The sequence below is a fragment of the Sebastes fasciatus genome, chromosome 5 (assembly GCF_043250625.1).
Source record: "Sebastes fasciatus isolate fSebFas1 chromosome 5, fSebFas1.pri, whole genome shotgun sequence".
NCBI classification, from domain to species: domain Eukaryota; kingdom Metazoa; phylum Chordata; class Actinopteri; order Perciformes; family Sebastidae; genus Sebastes; species Sebastes fasciatus.
The window spans coordinates 8,287,262-8,313,791 of NC_133799.1; the positions used below are offsets into that span (position 1 = coordinate 8,287,262).

General features: G+C 41.0%; 1 protein-coding gene across 9 annotated transcripts in view; it reads left to right on the forward strand.

Moving 5' to 3' along the window:
* sgip1a (SH3GL interacting endocytic adaptor 1a) overlaps positions 1-26,530 on the forward strand; it is a 95,351-nt gene that overhangs the window by 12,719 nt on the left and 56,102 nt on the right. For 4 of the 9 annotated variants that reach the window (XM_074634877.1, XM_074634882.1, XM_074634883.1 and 1 more), the window contains exons 3-4: positions 695-843; positions 6,813-6,857. In XM_074634877.1, the coding sequence (XP_074490978.1) occupies positions 792-843; positions 6,813-6,857 (97 nt within the window). In that variant the 5' untranslated portion in view covers positions 695-791. Of the gene's footprint in view, positions 1-694; positions 844-5,726; positions 6,017-6,812; positions 6,858-26,530 lie in introns of those variants that run through there. The other 5 variants (XM_074634878.1, XM_074634885.1, XM_074634880.1 and 2 more) reach the window with 5 other exon arrangements.

Sequence of the window (26,530 nt, forward strand, 5' to 3'; positions counted from 1 at the left end):
GTGAAAAATAAACTGAAGTACACTGATTAATGTTCAGACTTTAATAGGGATAACAGACTAACATTTGGACACTACTTTGTCCTCATCAGAGCAAAAAAGGTTTGACATGTAAATATTTCTTAACAAATGTTTGACTGTGGTTTCATACCTTTAGTAGGCTAACTGGAATGTGTTGGTCTCTGTGAAATTATCCGCCAAGACTATTGTTTTCCATTCAGAAAGACCTGATAGAATGAAAATACCTGAAGTTAAAAATCCAGAGCGCAGGTTGTGCTTGATCCAGACCCATCATCTAGAGATACTTTCAGACTGTTGAAAAGTTTTACATTTTTTAAATACCATAACTAAAGTATGGAGATGCAGAGTAACAACATTTAAAATCTGTAACATGCATAGTTACAGTTATAATATCTGTCTTATGTCTGTACTGCAGAACTTGCGCATGATTAGGGTAAACCATTCAAGATGTGTGTGTCTGCCTGTACTGCAGCAAAGGACATGTTGACCTTCACTGCCCGACTTGTCTAGCCTACTGTGCCACATTACTATTCTCCACAGGTTGTGTTCCTGTGTAGTTGTGTGAATGCCTTCACTGCTAGTATTAGCATCAGTGTACGTGCATGTCCTCTGAGCAGCTCAGTCTCGCATAGTCCGTGGTTACTCCTCATTCTCGCCTCCCTCTCATCTTTTCCAGCGAATCATCTTCGTCCTCCGTTCGTCTTCTCACTTCTCATTCCTCTGTCTGCCTGGCTGGGGCGAGAACGAGGGAGTCCATGGAGTGAGAGCTTTAAATGGCTGAGGAGTTGTGTACCGGCTGGTTTCGCATCGTCACAGGTACAGTAGGTAAAACCCCTTTCTTGACCCGTCAGTAGCAACTCCTCAGCAGTGAGAACATGGGTTCTCAGCGTTCCTGAAAATAAGGGATATAGGACACCTAGTTGTTTTTTTGCATTTTTTATATTCTCAGGTGTTTTACTCTAGATTATCTGATCCATGTGGTGAAATGTGTTGTGTGTGTCTTGTTGTGAGTGTATGGACTTTTACTATAGTAGTAAGTGTGTGTACTTGTGGCTGCATGTACTATATGTAGTGAGTAACCTTCACTTTTGTATTGACCTTACTGATATTTCATGGCCATAACATGTGGATATGGGTGTTAAGTGTTTTGTGGGCACCCTGTGTGTATGCATGCTGGGCAGTGTGTCCTCTCAGATGGTGCATCAAGGAACATTGTGGTACAGTGCTGTCATTTAGATAGAAAAAGAGAGAAAGACAGACAAAAGTTGTGAGGGAGGAAGGACTAGACACAGAAAGCTAGAAAGAGAATCAGATGGATTTATTCTCCTGGAATTCAAACTTTATTAATTTCCCTTAAGTTGCATGCTTTATTTACCCTTTCTCAATCTCAGCTACTGTCCTTTTAATCTTTCATTTTGCTCCAAATCTCTGAGTTCAAAATAGCATAAGTATGCCATTAAGATTGTCTGTCAAATCCACTGGCCTGCAATGTAGCGCAGTCATTAAGATGTTTGCAGAGGCTGCCTGTTGCAGTAACATCGGTAGGTTATATTAAAGGACCAGTGTGTAACACTTTGTGTGATCTATTGGCAGAAATGGAATATGATATTAATAAGTATGTTCTCTTTAGTGTACTTCACCTGAAAATGAGAATCGTTTTGTTACCTTAGAATGAGCCCTTTATATAAACATAGGGTTGCGGGTCCTCTCCACGGAGCTGGCCGCCATGTTTCTACAGTAGCCCAGAATGGACAAACCAAACACTGTAAACTTCTCCTGCTGCTTCTTGCTTCTCTACTCACTTCCCACTTACAAACACTCTACGCACTTTACTCTTACAACAACTGGTTCTGGAGAGGGCCAATTGCATTTTCATGTCGGCCACCGTAGCAATCCTACACGCTTGGCACATGGGAGAAGCTAGATGCTGCCAGATCCTACCCATTGTTCCTTTTAATGTTAATTTTTACCAAGTGACAATAGAGAGAGATGACGCCCGATCTGTAGTTTTTGAGCTTCTGCCTCTAAGTTCAGGGGTTAATAGTGTGACGGCCCCTTTGTGTCACATTACGTTTAAGTTACTTGAAGTGCACCGACAATAGTTTTGGCTACGGCTTCAATTTTGAACTACAGTGCAATAGCATTAAAAACAATGAAGTGTCATACTAAGGAGTTCTTTTCTTTATCACCATATTTTCACCCATCTCACCCCGTTATTCAACATTAATGTTTTTTTTAATTTGCCCGATTGGGCAAGTGGGTCAGAAATCTACTTGCCCAAAGTACATTTTTATTTACCCCTATACAAATTGTTTTATTTATTAGTGGTAACAAATAACAACAAATACTTAAATTAATTGTCATGTCTTATCCCCTTTGCTTTCAAACTTGCGGCAAACTATGCAATACATAGTTTGAGTTTTGCTCACATCCTTTCTAATGCTACCCAACTAAACTCCTGTTACCAGGATGATTGAAATGCTTGCTTGCACTTCAGCATATAAACTTTGTTTTTGCCTGTCTCCATTTTCTCGCAAGTGCCCAATTGGTACTGCAGATGAGTACAGCAAGAGTCTAGAAGTGAGTTGCTAGATTTACTAGCCCAATGTGGCATTTTACGTGTGCCGGGGGACAAGCGGGCAATCCTTATTGCTGAGCCCTGCTTTCAATTTTATGAACTCTCATTCATTGCTATAGAAAATAAACTCTGGGAGATTCTAAAATGTGAAAATATCTTAAATAACACATTGGTGTGATTGTCTAATCCTCTCCATAGTAAATGACACAAGTGTGTGTCTTTATTCAGGCTGCTCAAACTCCTGCAGCTCCAAAACAGAGCTTATAGGGCATTAGGCTTTATTTAGCAAATCCCCCTCCCTTCCTCTTCCTTTATTCTACACTCCTCCACTAGCTGGCATAGCAGAATCTGTCAGCTGCAGAATCTCTATACATATCTCTTTATATGTATGGTCAAATATCAGCCTATAGTTGCCATAGACTTGCCCAGTACATTATATTGATGATACGCAGAGCAAATATCCACAATATTTGACCTCCTCAGCAGTAAGGCCTCAACACCAGCACAAATGGTAAATATCTGTCGTGATTCTCATTGACCATTAGATGGCAGTGCAGGAGAAGATGCGTGTTGTCTCGCAGGGAGTGAGCAGGGGTGAGACAAGAGGAGTAATGAAGAAGAAAAGAGAAAGTGATGGGAAATAGAGATGTGGAGAGAACAGGAAATATGAGGTAGATAAGAAGACAAAAGAAAGGGAGGTAGCAGAAAAAAATCAAAAAGGTGAGAGGGCAGGGAAGTTACGAAATACAGCTTTGGAGCGAGGGGGGAGAAGGAAGGATGAGGGGGAAGGGAGTTAAAGCCGGAGGCAGGGTGGGAGGGTGGGGTGCCCTCTTTTTGGAGGAGCATCTGCTGGATGTTAAGACAGAGGAGCTGGGCAAGGAAAGACAGAGGCATGAAAGGAGGGAGGTGGCAAGTGACAGAACGAGCCACATAGAGGAAAGCTTGCCAAAAATAACAAGCAGGGAAAAGGGAGAAATCCGTAAATGAAAAGAGAAGAGGTGATAAATGAGAGGGAGAGATTTTGAGGGAGGGAGTCACCATCACATGGGCTTAAGCATGACTGGGGACAATTCATTCATGAGAGGCAATCAACTGGCTCTTTTTAAAGCATGACTATAGATAGATAGATAGATAGAGGGGGAAAACAATACTTATTTGTCTCTCTGAATGAAATTTGTTCCCACAGACTATAGGGTTTCCCAAACACAGAGTATACATTCATATATGCGTAGGTATGTCACCTATGTGAACACCCATACGCCACACACTCTGCCTGGCTCAGTAGATGTATGAAGACACAGCCTGATACTGAATACTGAATATCGGGCTTATGTATGTAGGAATGTTCACCCAACCTTTAGCACATTTTAATTTGCATTTATAGATGTGACTGTTCAGACAGTTACCAGTAATGGCTTTGATTTCCTAGTGAGGCATCCACAATCTCACTCTTAACAAGAACAAATTACAGAGATGGTTGGTTTTAATAACTCATTTTGAACCGTTAAAATGTAGTTCTTTCAATATGTTCAAATTTCTCCCAATAAACAACTCTGAGGTAGTGGTGAAAAATGACTATCAATTTCTCTTTCTGTGGGAAATATTACATTTGCAATGTAAGGAAAACCCACAGACTGAGTTGTGGGGTCCTGGACAAAAACAACCCATTTAAGATTCCCTGACTGAATTCTTTCTTTTTTAAAATACAAAAAATAGACTTAAACCTGCAGTAGGCAGAATCATTTTGGCATCATTTGGCACAAATTCCATAGTAACCTTTCAGCATATTGTAGTTCAAGTGTTCTGAGAGAAAACTAGACTTCTGCACCTCCTCATGGCTCTGTTTTCAGGCTTTACAGAAGCCAGTGACGGGAGACTTTGGCCAATCACAGGTCATTTCAGAGAGAGCGTTCCTGTTGGCTGTGCTCCGGCTGGTGGGCGGTGCTTGGTATTTCCAAACCTGATCTCAACATGGCTGTCGGGTCACAAACTTTCTCATTTTACAGCTAAACAGTACACTACAAGATGTTTCTGAAAACATTTGAGGCGAGAAATAGGCATTACAGTAACAGAATATTGATTCATATTTGATCAGCGCTGCCTAGTTTGACCATTTAATCCGAGTTTGGGAGTGATTGACAGCTGCTCAGAAATGGATGAAAATGCCATTAGGAGCACCGGAGGACACAGAGGCACATGATTTTTTTCAGATTACCTGTCTCATACACTACTTTTTTAAATCATATTTGCTCCATTTCTACCCACTGCTGCTTTAAGTAATATATGGACAAATAGTGCAACATTAGTCATTTAATTATGCTTTTATTTATTTAGTTATTTTTCTTGTTATATATACTGTACTTATTTTGCTACTTTCCTTTTGCCTTTTATTCTTTATTTAATATTACTTTTATATATTCATTAATTTGTCTAAATGGACTAAATACATTTCAATTTTAAAATTAGGAATCTTCTGTTTATATCTTTATACAAAAGTAATTTACATTTATTTCAAATAATAAATATCCCTAACTAAAAAATGAATGTCGTTGTTACCATACAGTATATATACTTCATGGCTTACTGTATGATTTACACAATACTGATACGCAATACGGAGTAGTACTGTGACTGCGATGACCACTACAAAACAATCAATAAATGTATTCCAAGCATTACTAATAATAGGCTCAAATTGCCAGCTGCATTCATTCCTGTTTCATTTTCACATTTGTGTTTGTATTATATCACGTCAGTGTTTCATTTGTTGTTGTTGTTGTTTTGTCGGTTTGCCTAATTGTTAGTCTCCTCTGCTCTTTGGTTTGTTCACATAAACATTCACCCGCTCCCTCCCACTCTTTCTCTCTCCCTCTCCCTCTCTCTCTCTCTCTCTGCACCCTCTCATAGAAAATTAATCAGCGCACACACACTAGCGCACACCCCTCTCTGGGGGCTGTTCTGTCACCGGCCCTTTCCTGCTCGTTGGTTGCAGCTGTAGCCTGCGTTGCCATGACGTCACGCTGATCGATCCTGGTCCCGGTGCAGTGGGAAAGCACAGACACAGAAAAGGGCAGCGGAGTGAAACAGACTGGCAGAGAGAGAGAGAGAGAGAGGGGAAGGTGGGAGTGAACAGGGAGAAGAGGAGGAGAGAAAGAGAGAGCAGAGTGAAACCACACCTTATTCCAAGGAGGGCGGGACACAGGCAGCCACACACAAACAGCTACTACAGGAATAGTCAGTCACTGTGCAGGACGGGTGCTGGGTAACATATTGTGTGCTCTGGTGTGTTATTGTAGAGTCTGTGTATGTCCTCAGCATGGGTTGTCACTTGGCTCACACCTGCACGTTACTCTTTCCGCGAGCAAATCATTAATGTCACTCACCGGTGGGCAGCCTCGGCACACGCTGCACTGACATAAGGTAGGGTGTAGGGGAGGGGTTCATGTGTATGTGTGTGTGTGTGTGTGTGTGTGTGTGTGTGTTTAGCGGATTTGGTGTATTTACTCTGTACATGTCTGGTGGCTTTTGCTGTGCCTCTATTTGGATGTGTAAACATGTGTGTGTATTCAGTGTATGCACACAAGTATTTTGTCAAGCAAGAGCGGTTACTAATGTAGTGTTCTCTTGGGCCGTGGTGTCAAGAGATTCAAGCTGTAAGCCATGTGACTCCACAAAAGAGCTGCAGGGATTGGCTTAGGCCGTCTCTGACCTCAGCAAACTGCCTCCGCCCCTCCTCAACACTACCACCCCCCTGCCAAACACACATACACACACACATAACCCTCCCTCTCGGTTCTCTCCGCCTCCCTCCCTCCCTCTCTCTACCCTGCCTCTTTTATTTATTTTTTTCCTCCAGTTAGCTTTTCCCCCCACCTCTCAGCATCCTCGGCTGAGTGTGTAGGTTAGAGCCGCAGCAGCAGCAGCAGCAGCAGTAACAGTAGCAGCATCCATGGCTTAAGCCCCAGCTCTGATCGGCAGCTAGCCCTGGCCAGGCCCCTACCCCTCCTCTTTCTTTCTATCTCTCTCTGTATCTCTCTCTCTCTCTCCTGGACTAGTTGACAGGCGACGTCTGGGGGTGTCTGAGGCTCACAGTTAGCCAGGGCGTTAGCCACATGCACACGGCTGCTCTGCTGCCCATCAATTCTACTGTATCTCTCTGGTAACCGGGGGCTTCTTCTCTTCTCCCCCCTCCACACGCCTCCTGCTTTCATTTCAGGCTCCTTGGAGATAGAGGAATGCAAATCTGCAACCATGATGGAAGGTAAGGATGATTTTCTTTTTTTATTATGCTGTCCCCTTTTCTACTGTCATACAGGGTAATCCCCCTTTATGTCCTTGTCCTACAGTGCTTCATCTGCTGGCACGCGTGTGTGTGTGTGTGTGTGTGTGTGTGTGTGTGTGTGTGTGTGTGTTTGGGAGGTTCAAATGTCATAAGCTGCCTTTGCTATTTTGAGTGCATACATTCCGTTGAGTTGCGTGTTATTCTTAGGAAAAGGGCACAGCCACTGAATGTCTACCACAGAGGCACAATGGCGAAGCTAATTGAACCGTGTGTACCTTGTGTGTGTGTGTGTGTGTGTGTGCATATGTCTGAGTAACCCCCCCACCCCCCTTTTTCCCGCTTCCCATCGTAAAGGATTATTTGGATTTATTGTGCAGAAGGGCTTATGTGCCCAGCTGGCTCACTTGTATGAATTCTCTTTGTATGGTGTTTTTCTGAAACACATGCACTGACACACTCGTGGCACCGTATGACTCTGCTGTGTATCTGCTCACAACACATTGCCATTTTTTTACCCGGTGCTTGCGTGTGGATTGCATATCTGTAGAGGTGGGTGCATGCGTACATTCGTACCCACCCATGGTCGGACTGATCCATCTCCGTAGTGAGGAAAACGAGAGCAGGTGATTGTTTTAGTTTCATGTCCCTTTAATTGATGACATCATCAGGGGGGAAGGCCAGTGATGGAGGGATGAATCCCTACAGCTCTGCAGCTGGCAACCCGAAAGCCTCCGTCCATCCATCTGCTTCACACGATATCTCTTATTTCTTATCTTTAATATCATTCAGGCATCCTATATTGACGACCACTTGCCATTTGTTTGACCAGAACAGCCTAAATATGTTGACTGACTGAATCAACCTTGGATGGATTATGTAAGCTCCCATAGTCCACGATACATAGGCAACGTTATGAGGCAGTGAACATGGGGAAATATGTGTAGATCACGATTTGCTCACAATATTTCCCCCCTGCAGTTTCCTCAAAGTGGTTATTTTTTGTCTGTGCTCCAAAAAAGCTTGACGATGTCACTCGAGCCTTATTCCAGTGCATTTAGTAAATGAACTCAATGCCAGTGTGTCTGTCTGCTGCTGAGGAAGAATCTCATTAGCTCAATCTCAATTGGTTGTGTTCGTGTTTATGTGTGTGTCCGTCTATCAGTGTTTCGAAAGGAATGATGTTATTGCTGCCCGGTGATGTGTAGCCATGTCATTAAGTTAGAAGTGGATTTGTGGGAAAGGCAGGAACCTATACATTGATTTTGAAGTGACAGCTCTCATAGTTAGTTTCTAGCGGTTTGGACTTGGACAATAATTATCATCTATATATAATTCATCTATATACAAGTATATAAATCCTAAACCCGATTTTTGATTATTTCAAATACTGAGCGTACTGGCTTGAAGCATGGTGCATGTTTCTGTAAAGATGTCATGGAGGGTGATGATGTGATCTTTTGTTTGTTGATACAACAACATTTCCAACTTTTACAGAATTGGCAGTAATGTTATCATGACCACCGACCATGCCAGCTAGTGGAGGAGTGTAGACTATGAAAACAATCAACAGCTAATTCAGTCATCCAAACTTTATTGCACTATAAGGGGAATTTGGTTCGCCATAAAAAAGGTAACACTTGCGTAAAACAGAGAAAATAAGCAATAAAATAAACTCTAAATGGATCACTGCCACATGCCAAACAGGAAGTTCTTTACTCATATAATACAGTGAAAACTGCTTCGAAATTTGCTATACAGCCGTGTAATGAATTGAAATGGTTATCTGACGAAATTAGTCCGTAGATCTGTTGAATTTAACATCTCATGATTATTTATTTATTTGTAGGAGACCATGATTTGGACTGTTGTTAACTGCCCAAGCATGCTTAAGATCTGAGATTAAAGGTCTGCTGTGTAAAATCAGAGTAGAGCTAAATTTCAATTGAATGAATGGCATTTCAATCAGTGGAAATGGCTGATACAATAATAATGAACTATTCTGTATGTTTGACAACAGTGTATTAAACTGCCATGCTACAGTATCATGAAAAATGTGACAATCGGCCTGACAGTCTGGAGTAGGTTGTAATGACCGCAACCATAACAGCATCACTGTTTGTCACACACACACACGTCATTGTACAGACTATAAACTGCTCAGTATAGGTTATAATTTAGAGGATGACCATGATGCATGAGGCTACACCCTTTCTGACCCTGTCAGAGTTTGGACAGAGCTGTGGTTGTAGCACACAGCCACCTTATGCACAATAATGTCTAATAAGCTCATGCTGACTGTGCACGTACAGATGCACGATAGATATTAACATTATTATAAATATTGAATCTCTCAGGGTGATAATAACAGACAGCGCAATAGCCAGTAGTTAATGATCAACCCAAAGTGATTCAGTGTGTTCCCTCTCATATTTGGTTTATGCTGCACAGTGTTGATCAGTAAAATATAGTAATAGTGGTGTTGATAGGTAATCTCTTTTTTTCTCTGTTGCAGGGCACAGCAGTATACAGATCTTTTGGTTCTATTTTATGTACAGTTTTGGATCATGAGACAAAATCAGAGAAGCGGAGTCAAACAAAAATAGTACAGTAACAGAACCGATTGATCCAACAATAAGTATTTTTTTTCAGTATCAAGACTCCTCCAACTTTACCTTACAACAGTAAGAAATGACGAGCTAATCTGCTGCTCCCCCATCCCCCCACAAGTGTGCTGCTGTCCTGTCATCCACTGCATTTGTCACGAGCCAAGTTGTTAGGTAACAGTTGAGAAGAAAAAAATAGACCGTCTGCAAACCGCTTCTGGTCCATTAGCATGGCTAGCACACAGGCTTAGCATGGACTGTGGGAGGGCAGGATTACAGTCAGGTGTTAAAATTGGATGCTAATCCTCGTTAGCTCTGCTTTTTAAAGCCCCATGTCATGGCCAGCATGGCTGTCCCTGGGTAACACACAAGGTAGAAGACATTTTAGTTCAAAGGGAGAGAGGCAGTATTAGTATACTGTAGTATTAGTGATGACACAATATAGCGGATAAAAAGAGGGATGTTGTGCTAAATTTAACTGTTGGTGAACTGTGACCTCTAAATGATGATCACAATAATGCAAATTCCCGACAGTGAATCCAAAAATCAAACATGCTTTCAGAACAGCATTTTTCTGTGTTGTATTTTTCCTTAAAAAGAGCCTCTCCCCCTATAATGTACAAAGTTCTAATAGTACTTATGCTCATTTTCTATGAATTTCCTGTTTACTGCAAGTGGGATTACTGCATCTCTGGTTGTGCACAGTGCGAGGCAGATGTCATTTTAAGTAACTCCAGTATGCTTTTCTGTACTCACGAGAACCTGCACTTGTGTGGTGGTTGTTTCACCAGTAATTTACTCAGCTCCCCTCAAGGTAATCACACTGGTGCAGCATGGGATTCCTGATCCCATTAGACTTTGAGGGTGGGAGCTGTAAGGAGGAGGCTCAGACATCATCACAAAAAGTGAAGTTTAATAGATTCAATTTCTAATCGTATAAGAGCAGTGTATCACTTATAAACTCAAATGAGATGACATCAGTGACTTCTCTTTCTTAATGTCCAGTAATGCTTTTAATAGTGACCCTCTGACTGTTCATCTAGCACTACCATCAAGCCCAAACTTCCCCTCCTACACAAGAACTGATGCTCTGATGCTCCCAATGGGGAAAACCCTTGATTTTAATGAACCCATGGCATTTCCTGTAGCACCACCATCAGGAGGAATTGTAGTCCCGACACTGACGAGGCTCTAAGAATAGCAGAAATCAGTATGTTGTGAGCATTTCTTCAGTATGTTGTTGCAGAGTGTTGTTGACTCCATCCAGCAATTTTGTGGGTTGTAATGAACACTGCAGCCTCTTGTGGCCACTAGCAGGGCTTCAGACTTGTAGTCTTGTTAATCCTAGTTAGTAGCAGTAGGAATCAGACTGTCACAGCGAGGCCCAGTACTTAGAGCTTGCCCGGCTGAAACTGGGATAAACCCTTGACTGGAATGCTGCAGAGTTGAGGGCAGAGAGGACACAAGGCCATATGGTGGGCTCCACTTCATTCCTTTAATGGGCTATTACCTGACTTTATGTCAAACCTGATGATCATTCGCTTTTGTGATCATGGCCGAGTGTGGCGACTGTCAAATAGTAAATTATATCAGTATGATTATATTGTTTTTGCTATGATACAATTAAAAAATAAATAAATTAGGTTCTAAATTCCCTGTCTATCTGGCTCAGCGCATGACATACAAGCATGCAGGGTCATATCCACTGACTCGGCTTGTCACAAGCTTCTCAGCATAAAAGATCATCTCTTTCAATTGAGTTGTAATGAGAGAAACATGATATTGGTGCTGAGATCCCTGTGTAATAACCAGTGTGTGTTGCTCATGGGTCGAGTGCCAGCTCTTGGACTACAGTTTAACATTAACCCTTCACCTTTAACACATTTTTTTTGCTAAAGGGCTGCTGGCATGAGCAAAAAAGAATTGGGGTTGGGGTCATGGTCATGTTTTCCATTTTTCTTCTCTTTTAAGCTGCATCAAGGGCTTTTCGGGCATGGAGCAACACTCCACCTGCATACTTGCTTGTATCTGCTGGGTCTGACTGCACTCTCTATGTGAATAGAGAGGCAGACAAGCGCTCCATGACTAAATGTCAGGTGCTAATCGTGGCAACCATGGAAACTGCTTCTGTGCACTACTGTATGTATCCCTGCCGGTACAACTGTGTGGTGTATCATATATCCATAATCACTGCTCGATTTGTTGACACACGGGACATGATGCCAACCACAGACTGTTAATATTGATAGCTGAAGTTAGCTAATATAGCATTGTCGTTTAAAGGCCCAGAAACACTAACCCAACATCACCTTTGAGTTGCATCGCGTTGCCTTTGTCCTGGCCAAAAAGTTGCACCCAAACACACCGCAAAGACTACAGCCAGCGGCCAACTACCACGTACGTTCTGCACCTGCGTGAGAGGAAATGACTCTTCACACCAGCAGGTCGCAGTAGTCTGTATTAGTCATTCAAAAAGGAAACCGGAAGACCGAGAACTGCGGATATAAAAGCCATTGTTATGATTCGTACATGAAATAAAGTGGCGTTTGCCGACCATTTTCACACCACTCTCACTCACCACCTAGCGTCGTTCCAGATGGCAATGTCGCTGTGAAATATCAATGTATTGGAATGATCAGATCAGATGAAAAATGAGAAGAGCCTTCTGTGTTTTCCTCTTGAGTTTACTTGTTGGCTTGCTTTCCTCATTTTCATTTCTCTTCTCGTGCACTGATACGTTTAATCTGAACCGCCAATCAGAGTGATTTCTCTCACCGACGGGCTCCTCCGCCGATTGAACATGCTGAATCGGCTGAAAAACCTCCAACACGGGCAGACTAGAGCCGACTGTGCGGGAGACACCGAAAAAACTAGGTCGATAGACGCTCACCGACGGCCCCAAAATGTCCGACAGCCAACCGTCGGCTTGGTGTGTCAGGGCCTTAAACATTAACGTTACCTGACACATCCAGTCTTGCGCTGATGCTCTGCCATACGAAAGCCCTCCTGTTCATGTCCCGAAAACAATTTTCTATTTCAGGGAACTCACAAATGCCAAGGATCAGTCTCTCATCCATTGATTTGCAGTGCACGTCGCGACGCGCAGAAAAAAGGTTCAAGACATGTCAACCCTCCGCCTCCCTACCTGCCCGCTCGCATCTCATTGAAAATGAATTACGAGGCACGTCAATCGCTCCCCACGTGAAAAGCCCTTTAGAGGGATGCTTTTTCTGCCACACAAACTCACTTAAACAACACTGATAACATTTCAAACAATTGAAATGGGGTTTGTGAAGGTAATGTTCAGCCATTTCATGCAATAATTACAAACATACAACTAACAGACACAAACACAGTGTCTTTGTATTACCACAAAAAACTATTACCCCCTGACTTGAAGAAGCCTTGGAGAAAGATCAGTAATGTCAAATAGTCAGCAGCATATCTCTGGTCAACTCTGGTCAATGTACCATGGCATCCAATAGCCTCTAACTCTAGAAGGACTTGGTAATGAGCTTGGCAGAGGCTCCCAAGTGTACATTTTCATTGATTTCTGAATATTTGGTGGGTTGATGTGGGCACAAAAGCCTGAAGGATGTTGCACCAGGTCTGTACATGTTGTTCAAACCATTGTTAATGGTATGTGTTTCCTCTCAAAGCCCTCTGTGCAAGGATTGCTATGCTGCTCCCGGTTGCAGACCCAAATGAGTAATTTAATGTCTTGCCATTGGCCCAAACACATAACTCATGTGGGCTGATGCATCGGAAACAGCCCTCAGTGGCCTAGCAGAAATCTTAGGATGGAATGAAACAGAGCAGCACGCCGTCTGTGAATGTGAAATGTCTCCCTGCCATCGCTCACGATTGGTGCCAATTATTCTTCATCCATGAGTCATAGTTTGAGTCCGTGTTTCTCCTGGCTAGATTAGTCTAATCTGGTCGTCCATAGACACAGCCATACACAGACTCATAAATGTATCCATCCCTTTTTCATAGCAAATACAAGCAGTATACATACTTGCATACAAGTCTTAGGTTGTTGTAACCCCCAGATGGTGATTAATAGGACATCCTGTCTGTTTGTGGAAATTCCTACAATGGAGCACAGTAGGAGAGGCATGTTACTGCTTTAACAACATGTGATTGTCGTGTATGTGTGTGTTCAAATAATGACTGTGCACATTCAGATTCAGAAACTTTCCTAGTGGGGCAATATGCTTTCCAGACATTAGTCCAAACAAATACATACAGTATAATACATCAAACACAGCACAAGATCCATATCTCCTACACTGTCACCATGAAACATGACACACATAACACCTTTGGGGAGACTAAGGCCCTGATCACACGCGTGGAAAACGCGAGGCGCACCGCAATGCCCTTTTCTTGCCCGATCAGACAGAGCGTTTTTTTGCAGTTTGCTGTGTCTTTTTATTTTATATGTTGCTGGACAGCCACCAAATGAATGCTAACATTACCTTAAAGGAACAGTGTGTAGGATCTGGCGGTATCTAGCGGTGATGTTGAGATTGCAACCAACTGAAGCCTCTCGTGTGCCAAGCGCGTAGGAAAGCTACGGTGGCCGACCCGAAAACGCGAATGTCCCTCTCTAGAGCCAGTTGTTGTAAGAGCAGTGTAGGTCATTTGGAGCAGAGCCAGTGCTTAGAGTGTGTGTACAAGGGAGGGGAGTGGTGAAGCAACTAACGTTATCGACTCCGGCCCAAGCCGTTCTGGGCTACTGTAGAAACATGGCGGTGCAACATGGCGGCCGACTCCATGAAGAGAACCCGCTCCCTATGTAGATATAAACGGCTCATTCTCCAGTAACGAAAACACGATTCTTATTTTCAGGTGATTAAACATTAATGAAAACATAGTTATTAATATGCCATTTCTACCAATAGATCCCCCTAATTGTTACACACTGGTCGTAATAGTTAATAGTACAGTTTAAATTAATGAAAATAACTTACCCAAAATCTCAAGTACCGCACTAATTTGCCTCTTGCTGTTTTCTGTTCAGCTCATAGTAACTACGGTTGGTAAAGTCATATATCTTGGAGTATCCAGCAAAAGTCACCACAATGAGAAAAAAACGCTAATGACGTTTGGGCGCTTTTCCGCTCTGAGTCTGAATTTCTTTTCATGCAAGGTGCTCAGCAATGCAAAAGCAGCATGCAAAATGTTTCACTCATTGAAAACAATTAGAAAAAGCTGCCCCAGGCTGCTAAAATGCACTCTGTCTGATCAGGTCTTAAATCACTGCCCTGATGGAAGCATTTGGAATTCAACATGCAAAGGAAGTTGAGGGTCCAAAACAATAGTCCGTGCCTCTGAGATGGTGAAGTGATAGACAAAGCTGTTTCTGACGTTAGTACATATTGTGGAGTGTCAAGTCTGAGTCACTGGAGTTTCCTAATAATAACATAAGTGATGCTAACACAACATTAGACAATGCTGGAATGTAAAACGTACATGTGTATATGTCTGTTCAGTCATCATAGTGCGTGTTTGTGTGTGTCTTCCTCATTGTTGAATGTGTCACAGTAGAATGGGTCCATTGTGACCGTGCTTGACAATAAGTTTGACAGAGACCCAAATGAACTTTCCCACAACAAAGACACACAGGGACAGAGACTCAGGAGAGGAGGAGACGGAGGGAGAGCCGTCAAAATCAATCTGCTCGGCCTTGTTCACACTCTTCCTAACACCACATTCATTCATAGACACAGCAGCACAAACATCCTCACAACAGCCCTCCAAATTCCATCTTGTTCTTTGTGCAGCTGATACACCCGCTCACACACACACACATGCATAGACGAGCTTATGTAATGATGCCCAAGATTCAAAGCCAGATAAACAGACATGTTTGTGTAATCTAGTGGCAGCTGGGAGAAGATGAGGTTCTCCTACAGCGTAATCAAACTGCTTACTTGAATGACATATCAGATTCAGTTTGAAAAATGTCTTTGCCAAAAATGTCATCAGATAAAAACAACAACTATTTAAACTGTATTTGTACGTTTGGGAAGGCTCATACTTTAGTAGTTACAAATGAAGCACTGCGTAGTAAATCCACACATAATTTAGCAGATAATTTTCCTTGACTAAATAATGTTTTCATTACCGTTGTCATTTGATTAAAATGTTAGATAATTTGTAGTAGCTACATGTCTTACACTGTCAATTCAACACTGTCAACTCCAGTGAACACAGGAGACTGACTTTATAGGATATTAATAGTTTATTATACAAAAACATGTTTTTTTGTTGTTTCCACAAGTGTACACTTTTTAAGTAAGCAAAACCCTGACAATAGTCATGAACTAAACTTAATCAAAAATATTATGGCTGTCAATCGATTCAAATATTAAATTGCGATTAATTGCATGATTGTCCATGATTAATTGCGATTAATTGCAAATTAATCACACATTTTTAAAGGGAGATTTGTCAAGTATTTAATACTCTTATCAACATGGGAGTGGGCAAATATGCTTGTTTTATGAAAATGTATGTATATATTTATTATTGAAAATCAATTAACAACACAAAACAATGACAAATATTGTCCAGAAACCCTCACAGGTACTGCATTTAGCATAAAGAATATGCTCAAATCATAACATGGCAAACTGCAGCCCAACAGGCAACAACAGCTGTCAGTGTGTCAGTGTGCTGACTTGACTATGACTTGCCCCAAACTGCATGTGATTATCATAAAGTGGGCATGTCTGTAAAGGGGAGACTCGTGGGTACCCATAGAACCCATTTTCACCCATTTGAAAATGGCCATAACGTTTTTTCCTCACCAAAACATAGCTCAAGTTTGGAGCGTTATTTAGCCTCCATCGCAGGCTAGTATTACACGGTTGGTACCAATGGATTCCTCAGGTTTTCTAATTTAATATGATGCCAGTATCTTCACTCTAGCTTCAAAAATTTAGCCTGCTACAACCACCGGAAGATCGATTGTGTTAATACGTTAAAGAAATTAGTGGCGTTAAAACAAATGTGCGCTGACTTTGACAGCCTAGTTTTCAAAAAATATTTTTCCTCGCAGTAGTTGCTTCTTATCTTCCCATCGGTGCCATACTGGTTTATGTAAATTGACACATCACACATTAAAAACAAACTGGAAGTAGCACAGACTGTTGACTAACAGACTAGGGATGCTGTTTTCATCCTGACAGGGCCCACGTAGAGATTAGAAGAGCCTGCTGTCAAAACAGTAGGTGATTTGATGTCAACGATGTGTAGTCTAATTTAATCAGTGGCTCTAGTTTTATCATAAAAAGACGGTCTTGTGTTGTGGCTGCTGCTTTGTCCTTTCACACACACCAAAAGGATGTGTTCAGGTCACACAGCCTACTGTAGATCCTCTGTGAGCCTAACTTTGAGTATTACAAGGTCTCCCTATATCTCTATCTCGAAGTCCTGAGGCACACACACATTAAAAAATGCTGCTTTCATAATAGTGTCTTTTCCAGAGGCCATAGCAGAGCAGCCAGGAGAGCAATCCACAGTACCCAATTAGAGGAGAGACAGACAATGAGAGAGACACACAGAGAAAGAAGCTGACACGAGCTGGGAGATAGAAAGGGAGAGTGAAGAGTCAGCCATTGCCAGGAAGAAGCAGGTAAACAGAATGAGGAGTGGTGGAGATAGGAAAGGAGATGAAGTGAGTTAAAATGTCTGAGTAGGATAGCGTGAGAGTGGAAGAGATCCACAGAGAGCAGCAATGCGTGTCAGAGCCCCAAAGGGAGAGGGCAGAGGACAGTGTAATCATAGTGAAAGGCCTGTATTTTGTTGAGTCACTGAGTCTGATCAGCTCATGTGGTGGGAAGGGGGATTAAGAAATTATTAAAAGGGGTTGCGTAGATTTGGTGTCCTAGATTTTATTTTGTTATTTCATGTCGCCTTTTTGCATCTTGGCTCAAAATGGCAGCTTCAGTTATATCCTCATTTCTGTCACCACTCCTGTGTGTACAGAGGGAAAAAACATCTGCTACATTGTGGATAGTTTACTGATGCATTGCTTTGCTCATGCCAAGTTGTGTCTTGCTGTTCAGGTAAAAGCTTGTTCACGTTGGTGAGCGTCAGTGGTTGCCAACCTTTTTCCTTAGGGGACCCTTTTCTATCATTGAGTTAACTGACAACTCGTGACTAAGTGACATATTTTATGGATATTTCATATTATATTCAATGCATAACAATAACAGTATAGAACAACTGATGAACTGTACAATTTACTCAAATAGTGAACTCAATAACTGCTGAACGAGCGATTTGGATCAAATTTGAGCAGATTATTTCCTGTGAATATTGACTCAGAGATGAGTTTTCCTGTTATTTTAGGGACTTTTAATACAATTATCTGTATTGTGTATTTTTTTTTAAAACTTTTAACAATTATACTTACTTAATAGGCTTCTTTTTTTTGACAAATTCAGTGTTTTCTACTCCCTGATGCTTGGCCATTGTTCTATCAGCTCTATGGTTGTTTTAACTGCGTACTTTTCTAATGCAGGACGAGGCTGTTTAGCAGTGAGGGAAGGCTCTGTGACTATAGCTTGTGTTCAGATCTTCACCGTACCCTAATCATGTGAGATTTGTTTTAAGTTTATATTTTAAATAATAACCCCCACTTTAAAAATAACAATTACATTTTTTTAAAAAAAATTTTAAGATAATATTTTTGGTCTTTTGCCTTTATTTGATAGTGATAGATTTGAAAAGGGGAGAGAGGGGAAGTAAAGGGCCACAGGTCAGATTCAAATCCCTGGCCGCTGTGGTAAGGACTAGGGCGCCTGCTCTATCAGGTGAGCTACCGGGATGCCTCTTCGTTTAGTTTTCTTCATAGAAATTAAGAAATACTGAGATATAGGCCAACTGTAAAAAAAAAAAAAAAAGTGGTCTTACACCCCTTAAAATAAGAAGGCATCGCGACCCTCTGTGAAGCTTTGGCGACCCCTTGTGGGGGTTGGGACCCCCAGTTTGGGAACCAGTGAATGAGCCCATGTGAGTTGCTATATAAACCCATTTATCATCACATAGTGCTCTGGTGGCATCTCCGTCTTCACTCTACCTCTGCTGTTCCCATCTTCTACCTCATACCATCCCTTCTCCACCTAAGTATACCTTTCTCTTTCTTCACTCTATTCATCCCCTGACTGTTTCTTATGTCCTGTTGTCCTTCTTTCCTTAATCCTTTCCTGCACCTTTTCCTCCAGCACTGTCTTTTATATTCTGGAAGAAGAGGTGGATAGACATGGTGGCAGGGAAACCCCTCAGGGATGTTGGATTTATTTGGCCATATAATATTAATGTGCTTCTCTGCATAATGTATTCAGCTCCCAAGCTGACTGTTAGTGCTTGGCGCAATCTCCTCTTAGACTCTACTTAATGAATGAATTAACATGAAATCGTATTGCGGTTAAATAGATTAAATTTGTGTGGTCTTTTTCTTCTTCATTTGTGAGAAAAAATGTCAGAACACACGATCATGATGAGTATTTATGCACTGATTGGATGCCTTGTTTTTTTTTGGAGTACCCACTTACCTTCAACTTGCGTCATCTACTTCAATTAGTGATTCCCTTAGTTTCCCAGAATACCATTCACCAAGCCCCGGGGAAACCACATGACTTATTCTGCGGTGGGTTACATGTGAAGAAATACTGTAAGAGGGGGATTAGAAGTATGCAAATTGCTGAGGATAATGAATGATAAATTCATGATTATTGCCCCATTTGTCAAACCATAACGTGTCTTGTCTGCGTTGAATTTCTACTAAGGGTGAAGAAAATATCATCTCATCCTTTTCTATATGAGTTTCATCCTGATTTTTCACTCTAGAAAGACATGTTTGCTCTTTGGTCCTGGAAGCTGACATGAAAAGCTGAATTGTTATTTTAGCTGAAGCATTTTCAACCTGACCTCACACTCCTATCTGTGGGAGTAAGAAAAATATAGCAGCAAAGAACAAAACAGGCCATGAAATACAAGATAGACTGCTGACATCAGTTATTTTATGTTTCCTTTTAGGCTTCAGTTTTCATGTCCCTTCCTTCCTCCTTCCATTTCATAAATATTATCTTTCAACGCTAGTGGTTTATTAGGAAATGTGGCTTTGTATTTGTCCATGTGTGTGTGACAAATCCCCTCTTTCTTTGCCATATCTGTGGATGTGCACTCTGTGTGTATTTTGTACTGTATGGCTACAAGCCAGACCTGTGCAAACATATGTCAGTTTCAATCAGGGGAGGATGCACTAGCACAGTGATGCAGAGACACAGCTACAGGAAGAGATTAGCAGCGTTTAGATTGATACTGGTTGGGTCGAGAGATGCAGGCCTAGTCGTGATGGAGGGATTGAAGAGAGAGATGAAAAGAGAGATGTAGGTATTTAGGGAAAGAGAAATGTGATTCATGAAAGAGGGATGAACTGAGTGGTTGTGATTAAAGAGCGAAACGCAGCATTTGCAGACGCCAGCTGTGTGTGACATGTTTTCAGGCTTGTGCTGTTTGCATGGACAGTTTCTGTTTGTGTGAGAGGCTTTACGTGTCTCTACTCTCTGTGTACATTAGGCTGTAGGCCTGGTTATCATTCAGGCTGGTGTGAAAGAGCTGAAGGAAAATCCCTCTGCATTCTTGCATGCAAGAGTATTCTAATGCTTTGGAGTTCAATGTGTTTACATGCACCAATTTGTGTGACTCTCAGTTAGGGTCATGTTGAGGTCATAGTTATCGACATCCCTAGACAGTCACTGGTCCTCTACATATATAACATGAACGTTGATCTAGTATAGAGTGTCAAGCAGTCATTATTAGCATGTGTGCATATGTGTGTCGTGAGTTTGAGTTAACAGTCATAGGTGACAATTAGCTCACACGAGTCAGAGACCTTACGCAGTCATAAAATGTTGCAGATCTGAATCAATCTCACCTCTTTTGTATTCAGATATTTTCACACAAGTACTACATAGCTTTTGATTTCTTGGGAATTCGTTGCAAAGTTATTTGAAGGATATTTTGCTCATTCGATTCTGGCCAATGAATTGCCTAAACCGAGAGTTAAGGGATTAATAAAATAGAAGTAAAAATAATTTCTTGATGACTTAACAAATATTCTTGGCTTGCTTTCAGATGAAACACTGTATGCTTTTAGATAATTTGTAGTAGCTACATGTCTGACACTGTCAATTCAGTTAGAGATAAACACATACCCGGCAAACTCCGGTGAACACAGGAGACTGACTTTATAGGATATTAATAGTTATTTATAAAAAAAAATAGTTGTTGTTTCCATAAGAGTACAATTTCAAGTAAGCAAAACCCTGACAATAGTCATCTAAAAAAATATTAGGGCTGTCAATCGATTAAATTATTAAATCGTGATTAATCACATCATTGTCCATAGTAAATTGCGATTAATCGCAAATTAATCACCCATTTTATATCTGTTCAAAATGTACCTTAAAGGGAGATACCTCAGGAGTGGACAAATATGCTTGCTTTATGCAAATGTATGTATATATTTATATTTATTATTGGAAATCAATTGACAACACAGAACAATGACAAATATTGTCCAGAAACCCTCACAGGTACTGCATTTAGCATAAAAAATATGCTCAAATCATAACATGGCAAACTGCAGCCCAACAGGCAACAACAGCTGTCAGTGTGTCAGTGTGATAACTTGACTATGACTTGCTCCAAACTGCATGTGATTATCATAAAGTGAGCATGTCTGTAAAGGGGAGACTCGTGGGTACCCATAGAACCCATTCATTCACACAGCTTGAGGTCAGAGGTCAAGGGACCCCTTTGAAAATGGCCAGTTTGGAGCGTTATATAGCCTCCTCCCAAGCTAGTATAACATGGATTCCTTAGGTTTTCTAGTTTCATATGATACCAGTATTTTCACTCTAGCTTTAAAACTGAGCCCGCTACAACCTCTGAATGATCGATTGCACTAAGGCGTTAAAGACATTACTGCCATTAAAATGAATTTACCTTAACGAGTTATTATGGCGTTAACTTTGAGAGCCCTAGAGAACATTTATCCTAACTTAAACCAATCTGTTTTAAATATATTCTCAATCCCAGCAAAACAACTGTACAACTAAGTGGCAGTTTAACTTTCCATTGATAAAAATAAACTCTCAGTATTGCTGCAAAAAATAGGGCTGTCACTTTTCATGATAAAAAAAATTTGAGAGCTGCAATGATTAATCAATGAGTTGTCAACTATTAAATTAATCGCCAACTATTTTGATGATCGATTAATCGGTTTGAGTACTTTTATTTAAGAAAAAAAGGTCAAAATTCTCTGATTCCTGCTTCTTAAATGTGAATATTTTCTGGTTTCTTTACTCCTCTATGACAGTAAACTGAATATCTTTGAGTTGTGGAAAAAACAAGACATTTGAGGACGTCATCTTGGGCTTTGGGACACACTGATCAACAATTTTTTTTACCATTTTCTGACATTTTATAGACCAAACAACTAATCAATTAATGGAGAAAATAATTGACAGATTAATTGACAATGAAAATAATTGTTAGTTGCAGCCCTAGAAAATGTATATTAAAAACTCTGTACAAAGCTACTGGCTACAGTGTGAGAGTACTTTTGACTAGGGCTGTCCTCGACTAAAGAAATTGTTAGTCGACTAACACTCATACGACTTTGTTGACTAATAGATTGGTTGATTTAATCAACAGATCAGTAAAATTGATATTCTCCACAAAGACTCACACAAAAGCACCACTTTAAATCTTGTGTTTACCCGAGATGTGCTCATAAGTTTCTTAGAAATAAGTCATTCAGCATGAAATAAGCATAAAAAATGATTAATAGACTAAAGAAATCTATAAATAAGAGAGGACAGCCCTAACTTTGACCACAGACAGTAACAGCCCAGCCACTGCTTGAGGGAACGTGTTTGTGTGTGTCTTGCAGTAGATTTAATACGTGCAGTTTAATTTGTACAGTGACATCAATTATCAGGGTTTACTTTTGGACAAAACACATTTACGTTTGCATAAATAGATGTGCCCATGAAGGTGTGCATGTTTGTGTGTGTGAGAGATCACAAATGATGCTGGAGAGACGGCCCTTCTGCCAGTCGTTGTCCCAGCAGCTATCAGATGGGTGACTCATGGCAGATAGGATTTCATTAGCAGACATCAGACCGTCCACAGAATAGAGGAGCCATTGATTTTCACCATATCAGCAGGGAGAGAGGCAGATGGAGAGAGAAAGGGAAGTTAGAGGTACAGAGAGAAAACTGCACATCAGTGAAACTAAACCACACGACACAAAGCACCTGTCATCTGTAGCCCCTCTGTAAGACGCTGCTGAGGAGTACTGAACTGTGTCTATAATGAAAGATGGCCGCAAAGGATTTTTGATATTCTCCTAGTCTCTCAGTATTTTTTTTTATGCCAATATCATTCAGCAAATTGTTAAGATTCACCAGGAGAGGACAGAGATGGACTAGACCTTTCTTCTGAAAACTGTAGCTCTTATGGGGAGTGCACTCTGTAATCTCTGCTGCACCTCAGCTCCTGTGTTTTGGGTCTTTAACATGCAGTATTACAGTTTGTCGTAGCAGTAATTGTTTTCACAGCTTGCATCCTTCCTCCACCTTCGCCCGCAGACTATTCCAGTTCATGATTCCAATTACTTTTATAGTTTGTGTGGTTGTATAATAATCAAGAACTATCATAAATAAAAGGAAATGGGCTGACTCAAACTATTAATTTTGTCTGCCTGGAAGTGTTGATAAAAGGAGGGGTGATGGGAAAGATGCTGAATGTCATTTGCAGCCTTCAAGTGACTCAGTAATGTCAGTGTCACCCCAGTTGAGGGTAAACCACATCATGCTGTGTCATGTGACGTCAAAAGACAGAGGGATCATGCAGTGTGGCATGAATTAAGTGGTGCCTTCTTCTTTGTCCTTGCATGCATTGATGTCACCTGAGAGACCAGGCTTTATTTTATGTCATCAGACAGCTCACTTTATTATGCATTAGGGCTGTCAACGTTAACACGATAACAACGCGTTAATGCAAAATTGTTTTAATGCCACTAATGTCTTTAACGCATTAACACAATAGACTTTCTGGAGGTTGTAGCGGGCTCAGTTTTAAAGCTAGAGTGAAGATATTGGCATCATATGAAACTAGAAAACCTGAGGAATCCATTGGTACCAACCATGTCATAGTAGCTTGGCACATCGCTCCAAACTTGTGCTAAATTTTGGCGTGGAAAAACTGGCATGGCCATTTTCAGAGGGATCCCTTAACTTCTGACCTCAAGACATGTGAATGAAAATGGGTTCTATGGGTACCCACGAGTCTCCCCTTTACAGACATGCCCACTTTATGATAATCACATGCAGTTTGGGGCAAGTCATAGTCAAGTCAGCACACTGACACACTGACAGCTGTTGTTGCCTGTTGGGCTGCAGTTTGCCATGTTATGATTTGAGCATATTTTCTATGCTAAATGCAGTACCTGTGAGGGATTCTGGACAATATTTGTCATTGTTTTGTGTTTTTTATTGATTTCCAGTAATAAATATATACATATATTTACATAAAGCAACATATTTGCCCACTCCCATGTTGATAAAAGTATTAAAAACTTGACAAATCTCCCTTTAAGGTACCTTTTTGAATTGATAAAAAAATTTGATTTATTTGCGATTAACTATGGACAATGATGCGATTAATCGTGATTTAAATATTTGAATCAATTGACAGCCCTATTATGCATTTCTATAAAGTCAGCATTGGAGAAGTGACTGACTGATAAAGGCCGGAAAGGACAGAAAGAGCAATAGATAAGAGACAAAAAAAGACTGAGGTTGTTTACTCTGGTTGAATAATTGCCAAAATAACGTGCAATCAACATATAGCTTATAAACCCAAATTATTTGACAGTTTTGTGCTTTGCCAGACAGTACAGGAGAAAATAACAGTACGAGAGGTGGGAGGAATAAATGGGAAAGGATGTGAACTGTAATCCAGCGTTTTTTTTTTACACCCCAGACTCATCACTCCCAACTGTAAAACATTCCTCAGAGATTCAGCACCTCATCGCCCTTATTGTTCAGGGAGTGAGTGAGATTCATATTTGGTCATTTGGCATCATTTCCAAAACAAATGGGCTAGGCAGACCCATGTGACTAGATTACTATTTATCCAAATTAAAAGGGGAAATTGGAGGAAAAGGAAGATACTCCCCTCACTTTCCCACGATGTTAACCACTATCCACAGCTGGTGAGGGCGATGCAGGAATAGGACTGCCTTCCTATCTTATGTCTTCTGAATTGAGACCGGGTTGTCTAACAAGTCCTTTCAACGTCAGCAGAATGTGTCATCCTTGAGGATTGTTTGAGGTTGATTTGCATTTAACACAAATACGGGACGTTTGGCAAACTTTTCTCCACCAATGCTGTGGGCTCCCCCCCCAGCAGTATCACAAGGTTATGTTTTGTCCTTTCTTTCCCCCTGTGGCAAGTCATAACGCTCTCTGCAAATAGTCTTATTTGCTAACATTTGGGAACTAAAATGGAGACAGTTATCAGCAGCAGTATTGTTCATATCAAGTATTCCCTTCTCTTGAGCTCCTTTTGCTTTTTGCTTTATTACATCCCTGCAGGATTGCAATTTGCATTTACTGTTTGTACCCTGATCAATGCATTTATACTGGTAAACCAGTCCCTGTTGCTCTATATGTAAGATTCTGTCTAAACTGAATTGTGTGAGATGTTTTCTTTATGCACTGAGTCAAGCTTCTCATATTAGTGCCTCAAAGCTATCTGCAAAGCTATAATCATCTCTTTCGTTCCTCAATTAAATATTTAGAATGCATCTGAATTCTGCTTCGTTTCAATAACATCGACCTAAAATTGAAACTCGTCCAAAACATCAGCAATAAGGAATGGTGTTTCATATTCTTTTTAATCACAGTGTGAGCCAGAGAGGGAGAGGACAGCAGGGTGTAATCCAGCGGTTTTAACCCTACACTGTTTAAGCACACTAATGGAGTTCTGCATGGTGCAAACGTGTTTGTGCATCTGTCTCTGTGTGCATTAGTATGTGTGTATCTGTGCATGCATGCAGCTGATTCAGGACTGCTGCTTGATATACAGTAGAGTCACACTGTCCTCCATTTTGCATGCTTTAGTGCAGCAGTTGTAGCAGGATTCTCCTGCAATGGCCCCTTTTGTTGTTTTAGGAGTACCAGCGCGTTACATAACATGCAGTCACCAAGAACATTGTCTTTTTTTCCCCAGTACCTTTTTTGCGCAGTTTACACAACATTGTATACACATCATGTAGCACATACCGACACAAAAATATGTTGTCCCAATTGAGACATAAAGAAATTTACAGAGCAGAGCAAGAAAACGATTAGTTTAAACATTTGTATTCTTTCTTTATTTGTTTCACATTCACTTTAACCTATTTCTGTTACTTTTTGCAAGTCCCTATACTGTCAACAATGGCAGGAGAAAGATGGGAGAAGAAAAAAAACAACAGTTCCTGAGTGATAATTTAATGTTATGCCTTTGCATAGGCTGCACGTGGTGTGTTTGCACAAGCAGACAGAGCCAGCAGCATGACCCATGTTCTGTACTGTAATTTACTATGTTGAGATTATATCTTCAGGAACTGAACAGTCTGTAGTCAACCTGCAGGTTATGTAAGATTTTCCATAACGCCAGATTGCTGGCCATTAGTGTGACATTGGATTGATGGTGTATTCCCTCAAAGTGCTTCCAGATCTTGCGGTTTAGTTGTATTTCTCCACATCCCCTCTCTCTTTCTGCTTTTTCACCCGCTGTGTGTCACTCTCACTTTCACTTCCCCTCCTCTCCTTTTAGAGACAAACAAGCGCTCCACCTTTTTGATGACATCAGCGGTTCTTTATTTGAGGGCTGTGACTGTGAGAAGATGCAGTCAGAGGTTTTTAATAAGCCCTTGTCTTAATGGACCATAGACAGTCAGGACATTCCTTT